Genomic DNA, 17,405 nt, shown 5'->3' on the forward strand with positions numbered 1-17,405 from the left:
TAATCTACTTTTTCTGCCCCGGCCCAGCGGCGACGGCCGCCGGGCCGCGGCAGGACAGTAGCACAGTTAACTAAATAATTCATCAACGTCGGTTACAATCGTAACGGCAGAGCGGAAGCAGCGATGGCGGGGCAGGTGAAGGAACTCGAGCGGTTCATGCGGACGACCAAGGAGCTGCGGGGGCTGGTGGGGGAGCTGGTGGGGGAGAGGCTGAAGACAGGCAAGTCCAGCCCGGGCCTGAAGGAGGCGGCAAAGATGTGCGTGGTGAAGATGGCCGAGGTGCGGAAGGCGAACAGAGACGCGCACGAGGCTGCGGACAGCATGCTGTGCGCGGCCGAGGCGGAGAGGAATAAGACGGATCAAGTCAGCCAGCAGGTAAGGTCCTTCTGCATGCCGAGGAGAGCATGCAGTTCATCCGCCCCCTTCCCTTTTTTGCCGTGTTTTGTTCATGGCGTCGGTGTGGAACACAGTTGGGGGGTGCAGGATCCCTGTAGGGAAGGGGGTGTCAAACCTGTGTTTGATGGCATGCTGTGGGTATCAAGAGATCTCTTGTCTGACATGCATGCCAGCTTCAAAACTTGCAATACCAGAAGATTCACCTCAGCAGAGAGCTGCAGTTATGCTTGAACTACAAGGGCCACGTTGGTAGGACACCTGCCCCTCTCCACCTGCTTTCCAGTCTGACTTGGATCTACAGTTGATGACTTGATTCCTGAAGAAGAGTATGAGAGTATGACAACCCCAGAGGAGCGTGGAGGCCCGCGCGGGTACTCCCCTCGCTCGCTGTTGGGGAGCGTTTTTGACACGGATACCAGATCGCACGAGTATGAGCTGAATCGTCTGAACAAGGAGCACAAGCAGAGAGAAGCGATGATCAAGTCCTTGAAACAGCAAGGTTGATCTCTCGTGCCACAAACCTTGAATGCAACTAACGTGCCACTTGCAAGAACTCCGCAAGCAGCTGTACGAGGGCAAGCTCACATCACAGAGGAAGTTTCTCGACGGGCTGCAAGGTTATCTGAAATCCAGTTGAATCTCGTATTGTGATACTGATCTATGACTCAGCTCATCTCGATGCCATCTACAATGCAGCGGAGCCCGTGAGGAAGGAGTTCTCAAAGTCTGCTCCTCTCCCCTCCCTGCATTCGGAGTTGGCAGCCACTGCGTCTTTGCTCCCTAGCCCCCTTTACTCGATCTACTATCAGGTAGCTCTAGCACCTTGTGTCCTTCCATGACCTGTGACGTGCTTGTTTGCAAGGCTCACTCGTACGAAGTCGCTTTCGGAGAAGACGTGGCAGTGAGCATCGAGGGCGACATAACGGAGGCACAAACTTTCATGAAAGCACAAGTGAGACAAGTCTCGTCTGAGAGTGAATGCTTTCTTTTGACCATGCGTGCAGGCAACTGCTGTCCCTCCGACACCTGGAGCAGACGCAAAGAAAAGAAGGTCATTCCGCCTTGATGCGAGGCGTCAGCGGCTGACACCAATTTGTTGCAGGAAGAGGAAGAACAAGGACATGGAGGAAGATGAAGAGGAATCTTTGACAAAGCCGCATCCATTGTTCTTGAAGCTTAAGATCCCTCCGCAACCCGAAGATCCACCATCGACTGCTCCAACGATCACTCTCACCTTCTCCTACTTGACAAAACTACAGGTTGCGAACCTTAATTTCCCCCTTTTGTATGATGGCGTCTTCAGCGTTATGCTCTTGTCTACCCCGAACCTAGAATCCCTATCTCCTCACGTTGTCACAACAGATCGTAGTCGTCCAGCACGAGCTCAGCTCTAAGGAGAAAGAGCCTTCTTTTCTTCAAGATCTCTTCCCGAATGATGTAACTCTATCAGACTGTTTTCCTTCTTGGCTTACACAGCTTTCAGTCGGGAATTTTTTCTCCCCTGGTGGCAAACGACTATTTGTACATTAACATAAATACTCGACGCCCTCGCGCGTTCAACGACACCAACAGTCCTGGACGTCCTTACAAGTGGGCGCAGGCAAGACTCGGACCCTGTTTCGTTCTATCCTCTGCTGACTGATGACCATCTCGTCCTCCTCCAGACCGTGGGCTGCATGACCTTCCCTGCAAGAGACTCGGGAGACGCGAGCAACATCAAGGCGCCAATGGCAAGACAGAGCTGAGCTGCTGGCGATCTCTCCTGACTAGATTTCACAGCTCCGAGACTCAGGGATCACATTCTCCAAGCTCGTGAAAGCCTTGCGCGAGCGATGTTTGGTGTGGACTCAGGTGCGTCAGACGAAGCAGAAGCCGCCATGATCACACCAGAGCGACAGGTGAAACAGATGATGCAAGAACTTTCCAAGATGAACACCAAGGAGCTGCCAAAAGTTCCTGGTTGCGAAGCTCTTACTGGTTCAGGGGCTGTACTGCATGGCTGGAAGGAGGTCTGTGCGGAAGTAGCCCTGTCCTTGCAGTCATGCGTCTCATCCAGGTGACATCCGAGTTCTTGGAGAACTTTGCGGAGAACGATGAGGTGCGGGCTCGTTCCTGAAGCGGGGGAGGTGTAGAGGCTGACTGGGTCGGCAGGAGGAGAAGGAGCCCGAGAAGATGGTGCTCGAGGGGGTCAACGAAGAAGGAGAAGTGATGCCGTCTCAGGTGAGGAGCGGGTGGAAGGATGAGTTGGACTCTAGAAATGACGCTTGTTCTTCAGGCTGACGCAGCAGAAGATGTAGGGGCAGACAGTTGAAATGATCACTTCAATTCCTGATGATTGTGATGCAGGAGGTCTACCACACAACCGAAAAGGAGGACCGCAACATCTCCCGCAAGGTCTCTCGCTCCTCCCTCTAGTCCTCGTCGCTCATCGTTGCGCAGGAGCACAGATTTTTCCAGCTCACTGTCAAGAAGGGCGAGTGGCAGGCGCTGGTGAGAGGAGCGCGCCTGCCATGCTGATCGGATGACGGTTCTGCAGGCGGAGATCGAGCTGCCCCGCGGCTATCCCAAGAAAGCGCCATCCTTTACCTTGAAGATGCTTCAGGAAGGGGCGAGGAAGACTGTGAGATGACCAGCCATCGCTCCTTCTTCTCCTCACTCGCTTTGTTCCCAGGCACCCTCCTTCTCTCTCACTAGCGTGGATCCGAACGCGCTTGCTGTTGTCGATGCTGCTAGGTGGGTTGACATTTCTTGCCGGGCACAGTCTGAATGTCTCGTTCAAGGAAAAATGGCGAAGCGACGGACAACGCTCTGCGGAGCATCGAAGAGGAGCTCAACACTCATGCAGCTGCTGAAGCTGCGGCTGCTGGCTGCCCTGGTGAGACGAGCTTGCCTGCAGTGTGTGTGAGAAAGGTAACACGATGTTTCAGCTTCTCGCCTCCTCATCTACCAACTATGGACGCTCAAGCATTGCTTCGCCATCTACATCGACGTGGTGACCGGTCAGCCTCTGCACGCTCTCCGAGAGCATCGGGGGCGCGACCGCAGGCTTCCCTTCCTCTACAACCCCGACACGCACTCGCTGGACCAGAGGGCATGAAGGAAGCAGGGGCACAAGTTGTAGCTTGGGGGGAGGGGGGGAAGGGGGGATGAGCTCGACTGTCTTTAAAACCTCAAATAAAGAAATGTGTACGAGACATACAATATTCTTACTACTGTAAAGGAAATAAATTACATACTAGCTACTAAACTACCTCCTATATTCGCAATATTGTTACTTAAATTGTTTTAGTTTTGTACTTTTGTTCAGGATAGGCCCTTTCTTAAAATAGGTATCTAAACAATGGTATTAATTAAAACAATTCATAGTACAGAAAATTCTGCCAGTACTGTATGTTGATTGTATTGTTTCATTCTGTTCCGTTCAATCAGCAGAATTATGGTACAGTTTGAAAAACAATTTTAACCTTCGCCGCATTTCCGCGATGCTTCGCCGCCTCCTTCAGCGAACAAGCGCCGTGCGCTTGGCTGCCTCCTCCTTCTCCTCCTCCTCCTCCTCCTCCTCCTCCTTCTCTCGTAGCTTCTCTACTCATCTCACTCCTTCTGCTGCATGCGCGAAGTGCATCGTCCCAGCAACTGCCATCGCTCGCCAGAAGTTGAACTGTGCTGTCCAGCGCGGTAAGCACTCAGATGGCTACGTGTATGCCATTTCCGGCATCGACCCGCAGCTCTGGAAGGGCAGGACAGTCAGGGTGATGAAAGAGACCAGACCTGTGCACATGAACGGACCTGGATTGCACTATGGATGGAGATTGGTGTAAGATTTCACTGCCATTTGCGTTGATGCATCTTTGTGCAACCGCCCTCCCTTTTGCTCTTCATTATTCGTGAACTCAACGACTGATTCATACTTTTGTTTCCATCGGGGAACCTTCTTCTGTGTCTCATCCTCAACAATCTGCCTCTCACCACCCAAACTCGTCATCCTCCCGTCCTTGTGTTCGCCGCTGGCGCATGGCAGATAGTTGACGAGAATGGTCGTGCCCAGGTTTGACGTCAAGGAGAAATGGGCGAACCCCCTCATGGGCTGGACCTCAGGACGAGATCCTCTTGCTCAGCTCGTGTACCAGCTCAAGTTCGACACCAAGTGCGTGCTGAGGTCCATTGGTTGAACTGCCTCTCAACGTGTTTGCAGGGAACAAGCGGTCCGGTACTGCGAGGAGCACAATGTCGACTACACAGTCGAGGAAGAGACTGTCATGACCGAGGACATGATTGAGCAGAAGTCCTACGCTGACAACTTCCAGTGAGGTCTGCTCGTGGGGTTGCTGGAGCTGACAAGGGCGCAGGTGGGATGGAGACGATGAGACGGATGCCACGGGCCACAGCATGTGGGCCACCCGCCGGCTTGGATGCAAGTGAGCGACGCCGATGTAGATCTACGACAGAGACATCGCTCCCTGCTGTCTTCTCAGCTCCGTTCTTGATTTGTATGTGAGGTCATGTTGGTGCAAGCCGCATGAACTTGTCTTTAAAGAATACTCCTTCCCCTGCATATACACCATCCAAGCATGCGGCACGTCTGTGAATATCCTTAGAGGATAGGACTTCAGGCCTTGTTGTCATGATGCTCCTTCTCTTTGGATTTCCAATATTCGTAGTTGCGGTCGATTCCTGCAGTGCATCAGCACGAGGGGAGAGGGAGAGGGGCGAGGCTCACGTTCGAGCAAGACTTTGCTCTCGGGGAAGCAAGCACACCAGGTGTCGAAGAGCGGGCGGACAACAAAGTCTACGAACCCAGGCTGAGACTTGGTCACTCCGGGTTTCTCTCGGTCCATGAGGAAGGAGATCTGCTCAACAAGTCAGCACACCCATCGCTCCTGATCTGCACGCTCTGCCTTCATCTCCCGCTGCTTCTCGACGTCTCCCTGTCGCCACATCTCCTCTTCCAGTCGCTCCGACCACTGGATGTGAACCTCGTGGTCCGCGTACAGATGCCCAATGTCCGCAACTTTGATGGCGCCCTGAGCAGGAGAAGTCAGAGATGCTCCGAGGACAGGCGGGCGGCAAGCACCTGCAAGATGAGGGTCTTGAGCGCATCGGGCGGGTCACTCCCGATGTCATCATCAGGGTTTTCGAGTCGTTTCTGCAGATCTGATTTGAGTTTCGAGACAATCGCCTGCCACACGCTTGAGGGGTGTAAAAGACCGGCCAGCGTCACCATGTGCTCGCCCATGTCAGTGGCCATGACCATGTCGATGACCAGCTTTCTCAGGTGCGCCTGTTGAGCTTGCGGCATTTGGTGGAGGAAATTACACTCTGGTTGCCGGAGGATTCGGAAACTGGAGGGGATTTGACATGAGCATCAAGATTCAACGGAGCCATGGGTCAAACCTAGAAGAGAGGTGATGACTTTCATTGGGCGACTTGTCGTTGCTGTCTATCGCCCAGTCATCTTGCGTCTTGACCAGGAAGTCATTGTTGAATCCTGCCATCGGGCTCAGAGGAAACGCTCAACGACTCCCTCCTTGTCCTCACCTCGATGCTCGAAGTCATGGATGCAACTTGCCAGAAGTCCAGCAAGTATCTCAAGTTTGCCTACAAATTTTCCTACGCCGCCTTTCACAAGCTACACCAACGGTCATTTCCGCACGGAGATTGAGGCAGAAAGTGGAACTGACCAGGCAATGCATTGACTGAACGACGTCAGCAACGTGTGTCGCATTGTGATAAGGGTTGTCTGAGTGTCCACTCTCGATCGTCCGGAGGAAGTTGACAAATTTCACTTGGTCAAGGTGGAATTCTTCGATCAGGTTGTGCTTCATGAAAACGTGCCAGCAGAGAACCTGACGAGAAAGAATGTGACAACACTGCAAACAAGAAGCTGTTCACTTACTTGCAACGGAAGCCCATCAGCTTCGCGCTCGAGGTCAAACACCTGAAATACAGTCATCAGGAGAAGAATCCCTTATTTCAAAGTGAATACGTTGAAGTCCCAATCGTCAGCCCTTTCAAGACATGCACGAAGTCCCTGGAGCTGCATAGGCTTCGAGCTCAACCCCGCTGAGTTGGCTGAGACAGTGCTCTCCAAGGACCTCGGAGTTCCATCGCCTTCAAAACAAATCAAGATATGAGAACAAAAGAATGTTTGCATACCGTCGCCTTCACCGTCAGATCTTGCATCTGACATAGTACCTTCGCGTCCTTTGTGTCACATCGAGAACAACGTAGAGAGGCCAGATTGAACAATGGAAATGTCACAAGCTAGGCAGAAAAGCGTATTGAACAAAATAAATGCGGAGATATTCGCTACGATCATGAAATCAAGGGCAGCGGCTGCTATCCCATACCTCCATCATATAGGAAGTTCCAGTCTTCTCCCAGCAGCACCATCAGAGAGCCGGCCACATCACTGTCAACGTTGCATTCAACTCATCATACAAGTCTCTTGATCGGCAATCACCTGTCGTGCTGCTTGACAATATGCTGCCGGGTGTGCTCTGACATCTCAAGGCGCCCGAGCTCACATTCAACTTTGCGCAAGTTGGTCACATCCTGGTGTGAAATCATAATGATAGGTTCTCCTGCACGAGCCAACAGTTACGAAGGCAAAAGACTCTCGATCGGAGCAATCCACCAGTGAAGGGGTCCTTCTGCCGTTGCGCGAAGATACGACAGTACCATAGTTCGCTCGTCCCATCCTCATTTTCACGCTTGATCGGTAGGTCAACCTACCAAACATCGGCTCAGACGCGGACCTGACAAGCTTCAGCTCGCACACCTCATAGCTGGAACCTTCTTCGGACAAAGCCTCCATCATGTTCTCATACGCTGTTCTCCGCTCTGTGCGTTCGATACTGAACGAGCCCGAGCTCGAGATTGCAGGAACTTGGTCATTCAGGCCCCGCCTCTCACGCTCACTCATCCCAAATATGTCACTTTGAAGCCAGATCGTCTTGCCGAACACGCCAACCGCGGCTGGATTGCACGTGATCAAGTGCCCATCGAACGTGAAGAAGCACAAGGGGTAGGGCGAGCACTCAAGGAGTGACGTCATGTACTTGGTGTTTTCTTCGAGCTGCCGTCGGATGTCCAGCGGCCATCTGACGGTCATGACACACTCAATGGTCTCTCCTGCTTGTCCGTCCTTCGCGATCCTCTTCACAGACGCAGGTCCGTAGATGGCTTCCACAGAGATGTTCTCTTTCCCAGCAGGAACAATGTCTTTTTCGATCAACTGGAAAAGCCCGAGTGAGTGCAGTTCATCTTTTCTCGAGATAAATCACCATCTGACGTTCAACTTGTACTTTTTGATATCTGGCTTTCCATCTCTCCTTCTCTTCAGCATCAAGCCTTGACAAGACATCCTGCTCAACACCGCTCAGCAACCAAGACTCTACCTAGGAGCTGAATCACCTGTGACACGAAAGCATCAAAGCTCACGCCAACAGTGCTCAAGTAGCTGGCGTTGGCCCATATATTCTTAGGAGGTTCACTGTAATCAGTGATAGTGACGCAAAGAGGGACGGCATCGAGCGCCTTGAGGTGGCAGTCTTCGAGGATAAGAGTCTCGGTTTCAAGCGACGGCATCTTACAACAGGAAGCAGTGCATGAATATGTCCAACTCAAGGTTTTGCTTGGATTGCTGAGCTTATCCTACAGCTCAAGCAAAGATCATCAATTGAGAACCTCCTTCACCGACCCCCTGTGATATGCGCTCCCTTGACTGCTAGAAGTCTACGAAGTGCTTCCTCTCGAGCTCCAATTGGCAGTCTCACAGCTAGAGGAATCGGGGGGTCGACCTTCAGTGTGCCGCTTGATCAACGAGGTCTCCGTGAAGCAAGAATCAAGGAATGAAGGAATATGACGGACCCTCTACTGAGATGAGGCGGAGAATGAAACTAGCCACCTTCTCCTGCAGGTATGACTCTTCGGCAAGGAGAGTATCCTCCTCCACCTGCTCTCCCCTCGTCTCCCTGCTGTACGGGTCCTCCACCTCTTCTACTTCACTGTCCTGACGACGCGGACTGGCCCCAACCTTTTTTCCTGCTGCACAAGGTTCTAGGGCCTCCTAGCGGGAGGTATGATGGTCCTAGAGAGGTCATAGTTCTCTTCAATTGGTCCTACTTACCCTAGGGTACATTGAGGTCGGTCCTAGCAAATCTCACAAGGATTTTTAAGGTAGCTCACCGTAGGAGGGGGGTCATAGCAAGGTCATATGAACATTCTTATCACATACAACCTGGTCCTACATAATGTGGGCAACATGAGATCGTTACAATCCGTTACACTGTCTCCCCGTGGTGAAGGTTTCGCCTTCTTTGGATCTCGAGGTGTGCGGCCGACAAGAAGGGGTGCTAACTAGGAGGGTAGGGGGGGTAGGGGTGAAAGGGGTAGTAAACAAGGATACGAGATCGAGTCATACTGTGCGTGTAAATTAGGAGGGTGGGGTAATTCAAGCTCTCCACTAGGGGTAGGGGTGCATGGTGAAGGATGGGTCCACCTACCCCTCTGCGATTGAGCACACAAAGAGCATTTAAAGGAACAGGTTGGTGGTTGAGGGGTAGTATTCCTTCCTGATAGGGGTGTGGAGATCACTGGAGAGGGACAGGGGTGGATGGACTCGGCCGCGTTTTCATGTGGGGGTGGGTGGGGTGTCACGTTCAAAATTGTTTTTAACATAAAAATGATATAATCGATGGAGTTACCTCCAACTGTACTTGACTTGAGTAAACTATAAAACGTATTTAATTTTAAAACATTTTGGGCTCCAAAGAGTCAGCTGGCTGACCGTTTTGTGTCAGCCGTTTTCTCAACGGTTTTGACCCGTCACTCCCCTTAGGGGGCACTTCTCAGTGACTTCACCGGACAGGCCCGGTGGGCCCCGGGCGCCGCCACCGAAACATCGGGGCATGCCGTCACCGTGCAGCGCTATCATGGCAGTACTGCTTCCCAGTCCGAAAGACGTGATGGCATGATGGGAGCTGAAGGAGGGAGGGAGGACCAGTGAAGAACCTGTCTCTGTCAAGTTGTAGAGACCTGAGGATCCATCGCCCTGAGTTGCCCTTGTCGAAGCTACACGTCGAGTCAGTCAGGATGGCTTCGGGCGCCCTTGCTAGACGAGTTCGGAGGGTGAGCAGGAAGCTAAGGAACTATGTCTTCTTTATTCTGATTCTTGCCGTCTCCTCCTCGTTCTCCTTGCTCCACTTCTTCTTCCGCAAGATGTCGACTCAGAGACATGTCCACATCGATATCAGCAGCCTCGACGAGGATTCGTACGACGGCGATCAAAACAAGCATGTCATCTCGTTTGATGCCATCAGCCTTCCCGACTGCGCGCTTTCGAATCAAACGCTGATACGCAAAAGGATCTCTGCCCTGGAAAGATCCATCCAACCAACCGTCAAAGGAGAAGGAGCGGGCGCCAGAGCTCACAGCAAGATGATAGATATGATGAGGAGCAACGAGTTTGCTTCGAACCCTGAGCATCTCCTGCAGAATGAAGTCGAGAATCTCAGGGCGATCCTAAGGTAGCCCCCATGTTGCTTCATGCCTCTGTTCTCATCGTCTTAGGTGTGAATCTGTGTGGTTGCAGGTCCTGCCAGATATATTTCGGATCCAAGGGCTGGGTCGGGTGAAGGCATGCATGGCAATCGGTCAGATGAGCATGAGAGAGCAGACAAGGGTGTGATGGATCAGGACTGTACACCTTGGACTAGAAAAGTGTTGAGATATGGATGGATTGCTGTCAAACAACTTTCTCGTATCAAAGCTCACACAGGATTACTTGTTACGTAAACTCCAAGTTGAATCATATTAGCCAGCCTCGTTCATTATCATTCTGAAGAAGACCGTGTTTGTGCCTTGCTCTGTTTACAAGGATAAAGCATACAACAGGGAGAAAACACAATCTTAAAGCAGATCGCTGATCGTTGAGCAACGGATGTAGGAGGAAAGGTTACAGTCAAGAAGACGAGTCTAGATTGACACTGGCTCCTTGGTTTGGGCAAAATTGATCTTCTTAGCCTCATCAACAAAGGCGGCAACCTGTGTGGTTTGCCGTTAGTGCTGAAGAAGCGGGATGAGATGTGCAAGCTCACAGCAGATTCTGGGGTCGGCTGGATGACTCCATGACCCAGGTTGAGGATATGAGGGACCCCTCGTGCCTTGTGGACACAGTCTCTGACAGCCTCGCGAATCTGTGAAGGAGGAAGAATCAGCAGGAGCAACTCCAAGCCATGCCAAGCAACCTTGGACTCTTTCCCCATGAGGATGAGGGGATCGACGTTGCCGGAGATGGGCTTGTCTCCCAGCGTCTTTCTTGCAGTCGCCATGTCAATCTGTGGATTAGAACATCAGTAAAGCTTCAAGTCGCTGTGCTCGTGTGCAATGCCTTCCAGTCGACGCAGATCATGTCGGCCTAGTTGTTCATTATCAATATTTTGGTCTTGAAAGGAACAACATTTCCTCACCTTCATGTCGCGCTGAAGTTCAAGGTATGATGATCCTCCATTGGCGAAGTAGATGATGGGAACGTTGGGGTGCTGTAAACTGGCAATCAGCCAACGATTTCTAGTTCCACCAATTTCGCATGCCTTCTGCTTGATGAGAGAGATAGCCTTGTCCGCGTAGGGCTTCCCGAAGATCAGGAAGTCCTCAGGGCTGAGGTGATGGGCCCAGGACTCAAAGACTTGAAGAACTTGTGCGCCGCAATCGATCTTGTCACTCTTAGTCAGCATGTCGGAGCACGTTTTACAGCTAGACCTGATGGATGGCATACGCAGCAATGTTCTCAGCAATGTGGTCCAAGAAGGCATGCAAGATCTCAGGCTGATTGTACATCATCTTCTTGGTCTGAGTTTTCTGTTAGAGATTCTGAAACTTGACACAACTCTAAGGCACCTGGAAACAGTTCTTGTCCGCCTTGCCTTCCACCGAGTACGCCGCCAAGGTGAAAGGAGAGCCAACAAACCCTAGCAGCGTGGTCTTTCCATCCGTCTCCTACACACAGCTGGTCAGTCCCTCTTCACCCTACTCGATGCTGACCTTTCTCAGGGACTGGAGGATCTCTCGGAGGAAGGGCACACTGGCGTCAGGGTCGTCGATTGGCTTCAAGCTCTTGATCTGATCCATGGAGCGGATTGGGTCGAAGATGACAGGACCAGATCCCTTGACGACATCGAACTCGATGCCCATGGAAGGAAGCGGCGTGAGGATGTCAGAGAACATGATGACGCCATCTGTGCCGAAGGCCTTCCACGGCTGCAAGGAGAGCTCGATGGCAATCTCTGGCGTCTCTGATCGCTGTCTGAAGGGATACTTGTCACTGTACTCTCTGAACGCCTTCATGTATCGCCCTGCCTGCCTCATGAGCCACACTGGCGCGCGGTTTGCCTCCTCCCCACGAGCAACTCTTAAAAGGATGTCGTGATCCGAGGCCTGCATCTTCAGCTTAAGGCCTGCCCTGGAGGCCTTCTGGGAGGAGGCGATCTGTCTCATCAGCAAGGATGAGGACGAGGAAGGAGCAAAGGCCTCAGCCTGGAGGGCGCAGACGGACAGCAGCGCCGCTGCAGTCCAGGCGGCCGCCATGGCAGGGACCTTACAACTTATAGCCGCAAGCGACTCTAACCAGGTAATTAGGTTCTTTGAAACCCGGAATCCAATTAGCTGAGCGAATTACCGGCTGACTACCGGCGGGCCCGGCCGGCGGGCCTCACTGCCCGGCCCGGCCGGGCCAGTGGGGCCGCGCCGCGCCGCAGACTCGGACCATCGCCGTGACGGTCACACGAGTCCGGCGGTGCCAGCCGCTGATGCCGCAGTACTATGATTAGCGGCTTCAAGTTGCCGAGGCTGGCCCGGGCCCGGGCGGTCACCGGAGTCCGTCACTGAGTCAGTGCCGGGCCCGGCCCGGCGGCCGGCCCGGCAACGGACCGTCTCCCGGCCCGGCCCGGCCGGGCCGCCGCCGCCCGAGGACACGGCACGGTATCCGAGTCCGACTGCCAGTGACTCCCGTCACGGCGTGGCCGCACCCGGAGTCACGGTCCGATCCGACGGCGCCCGGCCCGGCCGCCGGGCCGGCCCCGCTTCAATCAGCGGCAGTGCAGTCCGTCACGTGACGGTCGCGGGCAGTGCTTTGAAGCCTAAGTTGAGAGTCACGGGGCGGCGGCCCGGTCCGAGGCTCCGAGTCCCGCGGCCCGGCGGCCGCGGGGTGACTGCGAGTGCCAGTCACGAGTCGCCGCCGGGGCAACTTGGCCCCGCGCGCCCGGGGCCGGGCCCCCCGGCGGCGGCCCGGCGCCGCCCGGCCGGGCGCCTACTAGGCTAGTCACTGAGTCACGGTACGGTACGGTAACTCGGTAAAGACAGGGCGACCCGCCTGACCCACTGCCAGGGACCACCCCACCCTCTCTCAGTGCCGAGAAAGTTGACCCGCCTCACGCTACCGTGGTGTCACTATAAACTAATCCCGGAGATCAAGTCCACCCCCACCCCCGCCCCCTTGCGATTGGCCGTCGGTTTTTGACATGCGGCGGCAAGCCGCTGGCCCACAGGGAGTTGCGGCAGGGGAGAGGAGGAGGGAGAGGAGGAAATGAGAAGCCTGAGAGGAGGGAGAAGATAGAAGTAGGAAGACTCACAGCAGAATGAGGGGAGGGAGGAGAGACTGAGAAGTGACGGTGAGAGAGAATTTTCAGTGATGTTGAAGTTGGAGCCCCGGGATCATGCAATGAAGAAGAGAATGGATGTTAGAGGTTCAAGGAGAGAGGATAGATAGCTGCTGATAAGCGAAATGTCGGAGGAGTGAAGGACAAAGGGAGAGGGGGGGGGGGTTAGTATGAGACTCAGAGCGCAAGGCACTCAGTGACTGCTGAGGGAGCCACGATACAGCAGGCAGGAGTTTAGTTTATCTCGAGGGTCTGAATATGCCTAGAAAGATGTATAGTATACACACATGCACGTTCCACTGCAGTATAGAAAAATCTGTCGCTCTTCTCTGCCTGCATTCACACAAACGGAGGCTCAATGGTTGGTTCTGAGGGAAGGCTGAGTACAAACCTTGAAACTGTTGAACTGTTACTTTGCCATCTCAAGATGCTGGACGGTTTCAGGGAAGGATGCATCAGCAGACCTTGATGCTTAGTTGAAGAAGAACACAGCTTGATTGAAGGACATAACTTCCGAATATCACGTCTAACTCTATCGAAGATGACTCTGTTGCTGACGCATAGCATTCTCAGGATTGTCAAGTGCTGAACACAAACAAGCAGTTGTGGGCTGCCAAATCTCTGCCAGAGTGAGCTGTGGCAATTGTCGGAGGAAATGCAAAGAGTCGGGATGAACGGTAAGGATTGATTTCACCATTTCCCCAACAAACAAGGCTGAATTCAAAATTTAGCTTTTGCCTTTGTGCTGTACTTGTCACTCCCGGGAGCAAGCGCGTACATGTCACGGTAGTCCACAGTCGGAGGTGCCAAGTTGTTGGGCTCACTATCTGAGGTCAGGTATTCCTGCAACACGACTGCAGACCTGTTCAAGAGGCAGGGTCTGACGTCAGAAACCTTCTTGTGTGCCCCCTACGTCAACTACACAGGTCAAACCACTTGACATCCTCCCGCTCATGATCGCCTGACCCTTGGACTTGCAGTGGCGTGCGACCTCGATGACGACCCTGCTCTTGGCTTCAACCCTGTGAGCCTGAAGACCTGATCCGGCCCAGTCGTGACCTCAGTCGCAGAGCTGCAACAACACGTTCGCCGTCCAGGTTTATGCCAACTTTGAGAGGGCCCTCAGTGTCTACAGGTTCGCACTACTGTCACAGTCGCTGCAGTCATGACAACCTTGTTCTGCCCTTCAGCTGCAGAGACTACAGCAGGATCTGGACTTGTGACAACTGCACTGTAAGGAGAATCACGACGGCCAGGTCATGGGGCTCACTGCAGCTGGCAGGTGGCGTACAAGAGATGGCTCTGTTCGGCGTTGTTCCGAAAGTGATGACATCGCTCTTTCACATGCTACGTGCAACAAACCTCTGAATTGTTTTCCACTTCTTCGAATTCTTTCTGGCCTCAGGTGCAATCAAGACTACGAGTGCCCCGAAAACTTTACAAGTGAAACATTAATGCAAGATTTCGGGTCGTTGGCTGACGCGGACTCTGCAGGAACAAACGCAAGGGCTATCCCCGACTGCGTCATGAAGACTTGCCAGGTAGCTTCCTGCCCCGCAGAGCAGCCGCTGGAGGCATCTTGTGTGCTTCACCTCCTCTTCTCACGCAGCCCCCGCCAGGATGTCTGCTACGACGTGGTCCGGAAGTGCCCCGTCCATCTCGAGTTCCGGTGCCCTCCGGTCAAAGGTAGCCAACACTTGGAGGAGTGGGGGGAGGAGGAGGAAGTCGCTAAAGTGTGAGACAGATCTTCGAGAGTACGACATCCGGACCTGCAACAACTTGGAGAGGCCGTCGACAGACAACGTGAATGCTCTTTCCTCTGCCTCCAGTCCCGCATGCCCCAGATGCTAGTTGTTGTGGCCCTTTCATGGGAAAGAAGATTTTTCTCCTCCTCCTCCTCCTCCTCCTCCTCCTCCTCCTCCTCAAATCCTCTATCCTCCATTCTCCTCCTCCTCCTCCTCCAATACTCTTTCCTCCTCCTCCTCCTCCAATACTCTGTCCTCCTCCTCCTCCTCCAATACTCTGTCCTCCTCCTCAGCCTCCCTCAGCCGCTGACGGGATTCACGCAGGGGCGAATGCTTCGGGCTCACAATTTTTTATACGTTGTTTGCGCTGCCCTTACTCTGATTTTGTCTAGAGCCGTCAAGGTTGATATCTAGACGCTCATGAAGACCTGTTCCATGGATTTTGACATTGACAACCTGTTGCGCTCGTTGCTGACGAATGCATCTATTCATGCCTTGGTTTTACTTTAGTTTGCTGTTTGTTATTGTAAAAGATTAATACAACCGATCTTGACCCGAGGGCTACATGATACTGAACTTTTTCCCGTTGCTCTCGATGATGTCGCGCGGTTGTCCATAGAAGAGGTTTATGTACAGCTTTGATTGGTTCCCCTGCTCATTGTACATGGGTCGACCGCCGGCATCTTGCAGGTCGAACCATCCACTGATCTCATCCCCCGCCGAGACCGATCGAACGATCGCCTGACCGCAGAAGACAAAGGGAGAGTTGCTCGAGGTCAGACGGATAGAAACGATCAACGTCACTGCTTGCCCGTCCAGGCTCGTGCTGACCATATCGCATCCAGCGAGGGGAATGTCTGTACTCTCGCCATCCCGCGACGATCTAGGGCGGTAGGCTGACTTTATGCTCACTATCTGATGCCATTGAACGCTGTTGGAGTCGTTGGGGATGTCGACCAGGTGGGTCTGAGGTTTCAGCGCCTGATTCCGACTGATCGGCGACATGGCTCCGTTTTGTAGGCCAGCATCCATCGAGTTGGGGGAGTTTGAGTGAGGAGGAGAAGGGATCATGTCGCCTGGGACGTGTCCGGCGTCCTCCTCCCCCTGGATTGTCAGGATACTCGCGGAAATCTTGGAGTGTCCTCTACCTGCCAGGAGAGCAAGTCAGCCGTGCAACTCAAGTCAAGGCCAGGAGAGCACCTGCCAACAAGTTTCGAGCCTCGAAGAGCTCGACCAGGATCTTCCAGTCAGGGGTGGGAGAAGGAGCGTGCTGCCCTTCATTGTTGTGCTCCAGGTTGAGCTTATTGGAGCTGCGATGGGAGGGAGAGGTGAGGGGCAGAATTGCTAGCGGCTTGTAACGGGAGATGGTCAGCTCGGAGATGAAAGCGTCGAGAGACTCTGGCGGCACCGCAGACTTGGTGTTGGCCAGCTTATGATGTTGATCATCGTGGCAAGACGTCGGATCCTCCTGCCTCTTCTGAAACCCCTCTGGCAGGGCCTTCTCCTGCTCCTTCTCTGGTATTCTCTCCCGCGCCAAACAAACGCAGATAGTTCGTGACGATTCACCTGGAGTCAGCATCAGCTGCCCCTTCTCTCCTCTACTGCACAGACCTCGTCGGAACCCCAAGTTCACAGTCGTCTGGCTCAATCCCGTCACCTTGGCACTAACCAACTGCAAGGGCAGCCCCATAATGCTCTGCCCATCCACCATCACGAGGACATCTCCAGGCTGTATTGCCCTGCATCTATCTGCTGGTCCTGCAAGCAAGTCACGAGAAAGGAGCGCGCTATCACAAGCCCAAGGCAGCAGTGATGCAAATCCTTCGAAGATCATCGGAGAATTCTATCGACATCATGGAGAACATGCACAAAAATACAAACAGACACACATCACAGCTCGAGCACGAGCTCATCTCTTCATGAGGGGCTTCCATCGCAAGTTACTGTCACTTACCTCCAGGCTTGAGGGATTTGACTCGCATGCTACCATTTTCATCGATATGAAAGTTTATCCCAACTCCGCACGGCCCACCGCTGTGGACATCCTTGTGCCTGGGGTCGCACATGCATTGTTCTTCTGCGCATGAAAGCTCGTTCCCCATCTCCGCTCGCTCTGACGGCTAGCTCATCCTCCGTGTGGGGTGCATAAGAGATGGACTCCGGCGCTTGGAGGGCCTGGGGTAAACGAGGGACCCACCCCACAGAAGACGATACTTTCTCCTAGGAGAATGGTTTGATCATGGGGGTGTTTGGAAGGCTCTCAGTGACTGGAAGGGTGTCTCGTACTGATTTTTAACTTAACTTTGAGTAAAAGGAAGGGTGTATTGTGCTCCACTAGGGGGAAAGATGGGGTGGGTGGTACCACACAGTATCACTCTGGGAACAACCTGACCGGCAGCCATCGGAGGTTTCCGAAGCCCCGACACTCGTTACCGCCGCCTGCATGCCCGGCCGTGGAAGGAGTAGGGGGAGGGTGGGGTGGGGGTCCTGACCGGCAGTCCCGTAGTAACATATAAAAAGTTGCTTCCGCATTGGCTGGAACCCCCGGGGGGGCCAGGAGAAAGGGGGTGGGTAGATCATTGAGCGCCGCTGATTTGTAGGCGTAGGG

General features: G+C 53.5%; 6 protein-coding genes across 6 annotated transcripts; 3 read left to right on the forward strand and 3 right to left on the reverse strand.

Moving 5' to 3' along the window:
- Positions 1–156: 156 nt before the first annotated feature.
- Positions 157–4,815, forward strand: GUITHDRAFT_99492 (hypothetical protein; the record flags this gene model as incomplete). Its single annotated transcript, XM_005841765.1, has 25 exons — positions 157–375; positions 570–645; positions 698–767; positions 816–895; positions 948–1,013; positions 1,066–1,205; positions 1,259–1,348; positions 1,401–1,447; positions 1,499–1,655; positions 1,759–1,833; positions 2,176–2,247; positions 2,295–2,405; positions 2,453–2,494; positions 2,548–2,616; positions 2,672–2,689; positions 2,743–2,790; positions 2,836–2,886; positions 2,933–3,016; positions 3,068–3,129; positions 3,177–3,271; positions 3,324–3,395; positions 4,027–4,210; positions 4,442–4,540; positions 4,589–4,699; positions 4,743–4,815. 25 exons carry the CDS (start codon positions 157–159, stop codon positions 4,813–4,815), a joined length of 2,211 nt encoding a protein of 736 aa, XP_005841822.1.
- Positions 4,816–4,909: 94 nt separating this feature from the next.
- GUITHDRAFT_91437 (hypothetical protein) lies at positions 4,910–6,227 on the reverse strand. Its single transcript, XM_005841766.1, has 8 exons — positions 6,075–6,227; positions 5,932–6,022; positions 5,788–5,881; positions 5,615–5,735; positions 5,468–5,572; positions 5,265–5,417; positions 5,114–5,243; positions 4,910–5,067 (listed from the first exon to the last, which is right to left on the reverse strand). Exons 1-8 carry the CDS (start codon positions 6,216–6,218, stop codon positions 5,003–5,005), a joined length of 903 nt encoding a protein of 300 aa, XP_005841823.1. The 5' UTR covers positions 6,219–6,227; the 3' UTR covers positions 4,910–5,002.
- Positions 6,228–9,489: 3,262 nt separating this feature from the next.
- Positions 9,490–10,031, forward strand: GUITHDRAFT_131838 (hypothetical protein; the record flags this gene model as incomplete). The annotated part of the gene is made up of 2 exons (XM_005841767.1): positions 9,490–9,923; positions 9,989–10,031. 2 exons carry the CDS (start codon positions 9,490–9,492, stop codon positions 10,029–10,031), a joined length of 477 nt encoding a protein of 158 aa, XP_005841824.1.
- A 174-nt stretch (positions 10,032–10,205) lies between these two features.
- On the reverse strand, positions 10,206–11,982 carry UroD/HemA (plastid Uroporphyrinogen decarboxylase; the record flags this gene model as incomplete). Its single annotated transcript, XM_005842038.1, has 10 exons — positions 10,206–10,440; positions 10,494–10,592; positions 10,644–10,733; positions 10,787–10,813; positions 10,866–10,937; positions 10,989–11,111; positions 11,158–11,247; positions 11,296–11,394; positions 11,440–11,868; positions 11,947–11,982. The coding sequence occupies 10 exons, from the start codon at positions 11,980–11,982 to the stop codon at positions 10,372–10,374; spliced, it is 1,134 nt and encodes a 377-aa protein (XP_005842095.1). The 3' UTR covers positions 10,206–10,371.
- Positions 11,983–13,707: 1,725 nt separating this feature from the next.
- Positions 13,708–14,903, forward strand: GUITHDRAFT_99496 (hypothetical protein; the record flags this gene model as incomplete). The annotated part of the gene is made up of 10 exons (XM_005841768.1): positions 13,708–13,729; positions 13,784–13,838; positions 13,890–13,978; positions 14,033–14,076; positions 14,123–14,187; positions 14,243–14,285; positions 14,335–14,375; positions 14,458–14,593; positions 14,672–14,738; positions 14,797–14,903. The coding sequence occupies 10 exons, from the start codon at positions 13,708–13,710 to the stop codon at positions 14,901–14,903; spliced, it is 669 nt and encodes a 222-aa protein (XP_005841825.1).
- A 455-nt stretch (positions 14,904–15,358) lies between these two features.
- On the reverse strand, positions 15,359–16,899 carry GUITHDRAFT_99497 (hypothetical protein; the record flags this gene model as incomplete). Its single annotated transcript, XM_005841769.1, has 4 exons — positions 15,359–15,945; positions 15,998–16,363; positions 16,409–16,555; positions 16,752–16,899. 4 exons carry the CDS (start codon positions 16,897–16,899, stop codon positions 15,359–15,361), a joined length of 1,248 nt encoding a protein of 415 aa, XP_005841826.1.
- Between the last annotated feature and the right edge of the window lie 506 nt (positions 16,900–17,405).

Source organism: Guillardia theta, assembly GCF_000315625.1.
Source record: "Guillardia theta CCMP2712 unplaced genomic scaffold GUITHscaffold_2, whole genome shotgun sequence".
Classification (NCBI taxonomy): Eukaryota; class Cryptophyceae; order Pyrenomonadales; family Geminigeraceae; genus Guillardia; species Guillardia theta.